This window comes from Copadichromis virginalis, linkage group LG3 (genome assembly GCF_057382275.1).
Source record: "Copadichromis virginalis isolate Kocher_CV1m ecotype Utaka linkage group LG3, C_Virginalis_male_GT1.1, whole genome shotgun sequence".
Taxonomy (NCBI): domain Eukaryota; kingdom Metazoa; phylum Chordata; class Actinopteri; order Cichliformes; family Cichlidae; genus Copadichromis; species Copadichromis virginalis.
In genome coordinates, this window is record NC_140620.1 from 44,312,062 (window position 1) to 44,321,656 (window position 9,595).

The 9,595-nt window shown below is 42.8% G+C and overlaps 1 protein-coding gene across 1 annotated transcript; it reads left to right on the forward strand.

Annotated features, from left to right (window-relative positions):
* The first annotated feature begins 4,223 nt into the window (after window positions 1-4,223).
* gpr78b (G protein-coupled receptor 78b) lies at window positions 4,224-9,075 on the forward strand. The gene is made up of 3 exons (XM_085451283.1): window positions 4,224-5,491; window positions 5,588-5,701; window positions 8,689-9,075. The coding sequence occupies exons 1-3, from the start codon at window positions 4,821-4,823 to the stop codon at window positions 8,924-8,926; spliced, it is 1,023 nt and encodes a 340-aa protein (XP_085307409.1). The 5' UTR covers window positions 4,224-4,820; the 3' UTR covers window positions 8,927-9,075.
* The last annotated feature ends 520 nt before the right edge of the window (window positions 9,076-9,595 follow it).

The window sequence follows — 9,595 nt, forward strand, 5'->3', positions numbered from 1 at the left end:
TTTACCTCTGCTTTTTCTATTTTCTGATTATTTGACGGCGAGCATCACACAGAGCCACTGTTTGCATAGATCCTTGTTTCCAGTAGCCGATGCCTGGCACCTCCTTCTGTAGCAGGTTGCGAAAGACAGCGGCGTAGGTGACCAGTCCACAGCCTGTTATGTGTCTCAGCTGAGTCACACTAAGAATTTATGACTGCAGTAGCCTAAGCTAACAGGGTGATCATCCTATCAAACAAAAATATTGTGTGTTTTTTTATTGTGTGTTTACTTATTGTTGTATCTGGAAGCAACAGTGCATATCCAGCCCATCCCATCTGCTCCCTTACATTTACCTTGTGGCTCATTCTGACTCACACATTCAGAAATGAAAATTTACTGAATGTTGTCTAAACTCTCGGGGACCAGCGTCCTTTTTTATTGTGAAGTTGGATTTGTTTTACAGTCGATGGTGGATAATTAGAAGATTTTTTTTCGCACTGTTTGAATGCCTTCTTCTAAACTGCTAAAAAGCCTTGAGGCATTTTGGAGGAGGGGACAACAAAACAGCAGTGGATGATTGCTTCATGTACATAAATGCATCTTCTCAAAGGAATGTCATTTGAGGCTCTGAAGCTGTTCAGGGCTTCCACTATGATGCATCAGTTGTGTAGTACAGCGGTGCAGAGAGTTATATTGGAGGTGACTCCCATCAGGGCTATAAATAGCTTTGCACTTTCCCCCCAGGAGCTCAGCTAGCGCTCTCCCAGGCATTTGATCACTTGTTTGTAGTGAACTGACATCACCCACTTCTGCCTTTTTCTCACTGACTTTCTGACTCCTGCATATAAACTCACGCACACATACACACGCATACAAAACGCTGTAGCTTAATTATAGCTTGAATACAGTGCTCATGGAGACCTTCATCAGCTGCTGTGATGATGATGATGATGCCTTTGAGGGCAGATAGTTTGCCTCAGGGTTTCCCTAAACTACGCTACTACACTTACTGATGACTCACCTAATCGCTTAAGACTCAACTACGACTGCTGCGAACAAAGCCGTGGGCACAGAGTAAAGTCAATTCTCAGATACAGCATCACTCTTTAATAAATAAACTGCTGCTCTTAATTGGAGGGGAAGGGGATTCGGGCACAAGCCTCATAACATGTGGGAGTATGAAGCGAGTGAAAACGAAAAAAGATACACAAAACCCCTGCAGGCTGTGTCTGACCCCGGTGAGTCACTGTCTACGCGAGCTTCTGCAGAACTGAGCATGACTCAGTAACAAGCACGAACATTAGTGAAGTGCACTTCTATTGCTGGCTACCTTACCTGGGGTTTTATCTCATTTATTGGAACACAGAGTGCCGCTTGTACAGTTTTTGCTTTTTGAAGTGCAATTCCCTTTTTCCTTTAGACAAAAATGCCTCACTGAGATGTTACAAAAACACCGAAAATTGCAGAATGTTGTGGAGACGGGGTGACCACGGCATGTCCCCTTGCACTTAATCAATTTACACTTTAAGAGTTTTTAAGGCAGAAACAACTTTGTTAATGGTTAGTAAACTACTATGGTTATTGACCAATTTATGGGCAATTATAAAGTCTGAATTCATATAAAAACAGACTGGTATTTAACTAACAACATGATGTAAACTGATTAAAACTTAATTTGATTAACATTTTATTCTTGTTTAAATGATTAATAATGGTTGTGAACCCAAACTTTGTTTTATTAACACCAGTTTTTAAATTGTCAGGCAGTGAAATGTTCCAAAAGTTACATCCTTTGACATAACATTTAACCCTGTAAGCATTTATAAAATACTATAATTTATAACTAATCGCTTTATTAAACAGAGCACTGTCGTACTGAGGTTTAAGGAAACCCCCCTTGTACCTTGACATTAAGAAAGACTTATGGCTGTATATATAGCAAATGTTTCACTTACTAATGATTTAAAGCTCCACCTTCCAAAGTCATTAACATGAACAACTTCAGTGCGACCAAAATAACTAGCTAAAATGGATTATAACACTATCTGCATCCATTGAAAGGTTTGCGAACTGACAGAAGGCTGACAGAGGGGGAAGAACTCATTTTCTTAATTAAAGACCTATTGCTTCTGTGGCCGATTAGAAGTCAGTAGATCCAGGATTATTTAACTTTGAGTTACATACGTTATTAACAAGATTATTGCCAAATTAATAAAAGGATATAACCACATGGACTCCCGAGAGACAGCTGGTGTTTGATCTGCAAAGCAAGGGCATTTCAGTGAGTCTTTCCAAGTCGGTGGGAGAGTGGGACCAAAAACACAGCAGGTTTAAACAAAAATAAAAAACACAGTTTTCAGGCTCAGTTAGAGGTTTGATTGTGTGAAAATTGGTGCTGTATAAGAATTTACACATATCTTTATTTAGGATTTTTTAAAAAACAAATGACAAAAGTAAACGTTCATTTTTCTTATTCTGTGTAGCTTAACAGTCCACGGGTTGTGTAATCAAAATATATTTAAAATATATTTAAAGTGTCTAAAGTAAGTGCAGGCATTATGTGATGCATGACTATACTATACTATAAAGACACATCTCCTGGATGCACTGGTACGCATCTTCAGTGATGTATCCTAGGGTCATCAGGTGTTTCGGGTCTCACAACATCATACACCCTCGCCCAGGCGACCCAGCCGGGGGTGATCAGGCCCCGACTTGCGTACCAGTAGCTACCCACGGATCAGCCCTCTTAATCCACAGCCACCTTGTGGCTTTCTCTGCCGCTTCACTCACAGCCTGGATGGCCCTCTTCTTGGCTGCCCCAGCCACGCCCAGCCGGCCTAGAACTTTGCAGAGTGATCGTCCTGCAAAGCCCCTACAACCCACTTCTATGGGCTCATAGAAAGTCTTCCAGCCCCTTCCCCTGCACTCTTGCACTAGTTCCTGGTACTTTCCTCGTTTCCTTTCATTAGCCTCCTCAATCCGCTCTTCCCAGGGCACTGTGAGTTCCAGCATGATCAGCTGTTTTGAGGCCGCAGAAATAATTATCAAGTCTGGCCGGAGTGATGTTTCTGCAATGTTCTGAGGAAACTTTAGTTGTTTACCCAGGTCAGCCTGTAGCTGCCAATCAGAGGCTGTGTGGAGAAGGCCAGTTGTCAAATGTGGGCGCCCCTGGGGTTTCTCTCCAGCCTTAATAAAAGAGATTGCCTTCCTCGGAGCATGATGATGCTTGCTGATGCTGATTGCTGAGGCAATCTTTTCAGCAACTACTCTGAGCACCTGGTCGTGCCGCCAACGATACCGACCATCGGCCAGGGCCCTTGGGCAGCTGCTAAGGAGGTGTTCTAGGGTCCCTCTTCCAGAGCACAGGGGACAGGCAGGTGTCTCGCTCTTTCCCCACAAATGGAGGTTTGCTGGGCTTGGCAGAGTGTCGTATACTGCCTGCACTAGGAATCGGATCCGGTGGAAGTCTGCCTGCATGATGTTTGCCCAGGTGACCTTGCGCGGCAAGGTGCTCTCCCACCTTGTCCATGCTCCCTGCCGCTTAAGGCCTACAGCTCTGCTTACTCGCTCCTCCTCCACACCTGCTCGGACCTCTTCCTGGAGTAGCTGGTGTCTCTCCTTTCCCTGTGCCCTGCTGACCTGGGCCTTTGGGATGTACCCCAAGCCTGCTCCCCCTTGATATTGTATGTATCATATGCATGACGGTACTATGTCTGATGATTAATATGTGTATATTTTCTCTCTTGAATTTTGCACCTATTGATGTTTTTAAGTACTTATGTACTGCTGGTTAGCTTGAGCTGTCATACAAACAAGTAACTATTTTAAAATTAATAGTATGGAATACAAAGTGCAATAACTGCATCTTATAACATAGAAAAGAAAACTTTGTACTATGGAGTAAAAGCAAAAAGCCGCATAACATGAACATATTAAACATATTAAGATAAAATTGTGTAAAGAAAAAGATGTTTTACTGTTACTGCAGCAATTCGTGGCAAATAATTGTATCTTCGTATATTTAAGTCAAATTTTAGGCGAAAATCCCGTTAAAAAAGTGACATTCTAACAGTCCTTCCTTCAAACTATTTGTTTATTTTTGCATCTACAGAAAATATGACACGCCAAATCTACGCGCGTAATAAATAATTCATATGAGCAAAAGGGGGGCGTGTGCACCTTGTGCCATTTGATGACGGCTGAGCCGTTTCCCATTATTCAGAAACACATGCCGGAGTTTATCTGCGCCCTTTGCCTCCACATCCACGCTGATTGGGAGCAAAGGGCGATCAGTGCAAAACTCGACGGTGAATAACTGAAGCGTGACGACTTGTGTTTGTGCTCAAGTTTGCTCAAGGTGAGCCGAACGAGGCATCGACAAAACATGTAGGAAACGAGGTGAAGCTTGGGTTCATTTTTTCTGTGAACAGGTTTTTGTTCAGTCATTCATCAACTTGCTTTTCTCGGTGCCCCACAGATCGCTCTCTGCCTGATGGCTGTTCCGTTCGCGTGTTGTTCAAACTGTCGTGGCTGCTGAAAGACGTGACCCCCGCGCATCTCAGAGCGCCACACGCGCACCTGTCGGATGTAAGTGGGAAGCGGTCGGTGAGCTTATAGAGCGAGAGGGGGAGAGAGAGATGGTGACTGCTGGGTTCAGCACGCTGGATAGCGCTCGAGGAATTTGGAAAGTACGGCGGCGGCGGCGCGCGGACGCACGAGGATCTAAGTGAAACGAGTGCGTGGAGCCGCCGGAGAGATGAGCGACCATGGTGGATTTGAAGTTCTCGTTTGCAACAACAGGCGCAGGTAACGTGCGAGTGGACTTTCTGGAGTGAGACATGGACTTTGCTGAAATCATTTTCGCTTTGTTCATCGTCGTGGTCGCGATCGTCTCGCTGTTGTCCAACTTGTTGGTGCTGCTATGTTTCGTCCACAGCACCGAGATACGCCGACAGGTGCCCGGTGTTTTCACCATGAACTTGTCTTTCTGCAACATACTCATCACTGTTTTGAACATGCCGGCCACTCTGGTGGGGATTATCAGAAAGCAGCAGCCCTTTGGAGATTGCGTTTGCCACACGGTGAGCTTTCTGGAGACTTTTCTCACCGCAAACACCATGCTGAGCATGGCGGCTCTCAGCATAGATCGGTGGATAGCGGTCGTCTTCCCGCTCAGTTACTCCACCAAAATGCGCTACAAGGACGCACTGATCATGGTGTGCTACTCCTGGCTGCACTCCTTTACCTTCTCCCTGACGGCGCTGCTCTTCTCCTGGGTCGACTACAGCGACGTTTACGCGTCCTGCACCTTGCAGCCGAGCGAGGAAGGCAGCGACAGGATTAAGTTTACAATCTTCACTATCGTTTTCCACGCCACCAGTTTCATTCTGTCCCTGCTCATCTTGTGTTTCACCTATTTGAAGGTGTTGAAGGTCGCTAGGTTTCACTGCAAGAGGATTGACATTATCACCATGCAGACTCTGTTCCTGCTAGTCGATATTCACCCAAGGTAGTTCACCTCGTGTATTGTGAGCATGATTTCTCCCGGTCTGTTTTGACAGTGGCCTTGTGGCAAAAAAGTCTAAATGTTCTTTGCTGTTTTCAGCGTGAAACAAAGATGCTTAGCAGAGCAAAAGAGGAGAAAGCAGAGAGCCACGAAGAAGATCAGCATCTTCATCGGCTCATTTATCATCTGCTTTGCTCCTTATGTAATCACAAGGTGAGTCAACTCATACATAATTCAACTTACTGCAAAACAACTGCTTAAGAAATAACTGACCCCACACATTTGTAAAATAATACATCTTCGACGGCATTTGACTAAGTAAAAAATACATTTAGCCAGCATGTTGAGATCTGCATCCACGCTGATCAGCTTTGCAGACCTGTTTTCTTCACATGCTAATGCAGTACAAACTCACAATGTCCGATCAGATACAAGCAAACAGTTTATTCCAAGCTGACAGCACACCGCTCATAATTTCAATGATCATTTCCTTAAACTGTGATATGGCTCATTAGCCACCTGTGCTGCGCTGTACATAAACATGGCAGGCTACTTCCAGTGAAAGACACGCATTAGAGTCTAGGACAATAGATACAGTTCAAACAACCAAAGAGGCTCCCAGAGAAGCGTGGAAATGCTTTAGTGGGCCACAAATCGCCCAGATGCGGTGCTGATGATCCATCAATTTGACATTTGTGGTGTGCTCATATATGGAAGGGAAGAAGGAGGACAAATTAGCAAAGAGCAGCGTTTGAGGTGGAGTAACCCCCCACTGACCGTGCCTGCCCACAGGAAGTGTCTAGTGTGGCAGTTGGCACCTAAGCATCCAATTATGATAATTCATACGCATATTTTATCTTTTGTACTTGTAAAGTAGTCTTTGCCTCTGTGGTATTTTGATGGTCGTGTTTGATTTCACTGTTCCACATCCCCCCTGACCAGAAGAATACAGGAGACTGTGTTAGAAATGTGGAGAGGCGCTCAGCTGTGTGGTTTAAGTTGAAAAAGGCAAAACCCTACGCTGTGTTTCAAATACTTTAACTGATAGTATAGTAAGTAAGTAAATAAATAAATAAGAAAATGTAATCTCCACTGGACAGAAAAAACTTCTTTATTGGATAATTTGAAGCGCCTTAATAAAATCTACACAATATCTATGGTCATATGTAATGCCTTTAAAAATGATAATTTCTCCACCTTTTTTAATGTTTTGATTTGATGTTAACGTGGCACTGAAAATGCTTTAGCATTTAATTCAGTAACCAACATAAAGATGTGGAAACTATCTAAATATCTGTGCAGGTTCTCAGCAATCCGGGTCATAGTAGTCTAAGGAGCTTGAAAAGAAGGTGATGGGACTTGTTTAATTGAAGAAGATTCTTAGATGAGACCAGGCATCTTCTTTTTTAAGCTCCTTAGACAACTATATAACCCCTTTTAAAAAAAAAAAAAAACATGTGTCAAATGAGACCATGTTTTGAAATCTATCTGTTCATTTTTAATTTGATGGGATCAATATGTTTAAAAAAAACATTAACTGGTGAGACAGGGACACGTCTGTCCCTGTGCTGCTTCAGAGTTTCTTCTACATGCTGAAGTTTTCAAATGTATTTTTTCACCTGCTCAGCAGAGTATCCTTGATAAAGTCTCTCCTGTGAGAGTTAAACCTCACAATTCCTTAAACACGATGAGAGTCTTCATGGCCTTTTTTGGGTATCTATCTATATTTTGCTTTTGTTTACTGGCCTCTTCAGCCAAAAAAGCTGAATTTTAGGTTATTAGAAAGTAAAATATAAAAATGCATTCAGTAGGAGGACAGCTTAACAACTGGAGCAATTGGAAGGTTATTCTTGGTATAATATGACAAATACGCCACAGTAAATAAGCCTACTGACGTTTTCTTTCTTTACTTAGGAAACTTAGTTCTATCAAAATTTATAGTAACATTAACATTTTGGCTTTTTTTTTAAAAAACTTTAATCATAAAAATAAAGGGTGGTTGGTCTGCAGGGTAGCCAATCTATCATCAGGACCCCTTTACTGCAGAGTCATACTGTTAGATTACACACACAACACAATTTTGGTGTTGTCTTGGTGTTATAATAGGTTGCACTTTCCCTGAAAAGGACATTGTCTGTGTGGCAGCATATGTCACTTTGAAACTTGCATGCATTATTCAGCATTAGTGGGTCATCATAAATGTGCATAGTACTCATGTAGTGTGCACTAATGCACCTTCACACTGTCAGAGACGACAGCTTTTGAAGTGCGCTCTGATAACAGAAAGCAATGATCCTGTCATAGTTCTGAGACTTAAAGACACAAATATACATAAACTGAGGCTCAGTGGAAGGAGAGGGCTATTTATACACATGGGGTAAACAGGGACGTGGAAACAGCTGGATGAAATGAAACAGGTGAAAACAATCAAGACAACCAGAGGGAGGGAGTAAAGTTCAGATACAGGAGACATGTTTCAAAGAAAAAAGAAAGAAATAGCAAAAGCTCCAACCAAAAACAGGAACAAAAAATACAATAACAAAAAATCTGAATCGGACTTTACAGGGAAAATTCAAATCTAGATACTTTTACTAAGCAAACTGAAAACAGGGCCAAGGTCAGGGACCACAGCAGGTCTTCTTTAATCCAGAGGACACAGCATCTGTGATTTAAAAAAAAGTCAGATTTAATTGAAAGAAAACAAGAAAAATGATCAGTTTCATCAGCTAATATTTAGTCTGTGTGCTGTTCTTTAGTTAAAAATAGCTTTTGATTATTAGTTTTTGTTAACGTTTCACACAGCCTCCCAACTTTGGTCGAAATGGAGTTCTTTGTTTGGTTTGTTTTTCATTTAGGCATTTAAAAATCTGCCACACAGTTCCTTTTGATCATTAATAACACGAGTGGTCTGAACATAAAAATCCGAGGTGAAAAAATGATAAAAGATCTCCTTCTTTTGAAAGGGCAGAGTTATAAAAACAATTTCACCACGTTACACCTACCATTGCAAAAGAAAAAGAAAAAGAGCACACAATTGCATTTCCAAGCCTCTTTTATGATCATTATAGAGTACCTAACGTGTTAAAGGTTTTATGGTCAGTCTTACCTAATCATCTGACATGACATCAGGACAAATCTCTGAGCGGCACCTTCACTAAAATGCACTCTGTTTAGTCATGTTTCTCCTGACGCCCCTTCAGGTTGGCTGAGCTTCTCCCGTTCGTGGACGTCAACCGCCACTGGGGAATCATCAGTAAGTGCCTGACATATAGCAAGGCTGCGTCTGACCCCTTTGCCTACTCTCTCCTACGTCAGCAGTACAAGAAAGTCCTGGTCACCGTCGTCAACAGGCTACTCCGACGTGACCTGTACCCTTCGTCTGGCCATAACAGCTCTTTAGACACAGAGAACGACTACTGTCTCCAGAGGATCAGTTAATGGCAAATGCAGGACGTGACATATGCACACGCTACAGTGCAGGCCAAAAATAAAGGTTGCCTCTTGCAGAAAAAAAAGGTGGGTGGAGAGAAAAAAAGAACAGGAGAGAGAAAGAGAGGACAGGTTATTGTTAGAAAGAGAAAAGAGAGTCGAAAGATGGGACAAGGAAGTGGGTGGAAGGTGAAGAAGAGAGCAAAAAAAAAAAAAAACCATAAGGAAGACGGTGGGCGGACAGGAATGAAAAGGTGGCGATGTGGGGGAGGATGAATGGGCAAAAAGATAAAGAAGAGATGGGTAAGACGACAGATAGGGTGGAGACGTTGGGGAGTGATGGCAAACAAGGGATCTGTGATTCATCAGGAACAGCATTCCCCAGAAACCACACAGCCAGTCTATTTCACTGAATAAGTCATTGGCTCATCTAAAGCTGAGGGGACGCACAGCTGGAGATGAGGTCCCTTCTTCACTCTGAGCGACATGTAAAAGGTGGCCTTCCTCTACTCCAACAACTTTAGAATCATTTCAAACCTGTTCTTGCCCCACTTAACATCGCACACACGGAGGCTGGTGGTCGATAAGCAGCCGAGCGACGACGGGCAAAGAGGGAAAGACTTTTGTTGCTCCTGCTTCTGTATAATGTCCTGTCAGTGAATGGATGCAGACCTAAAT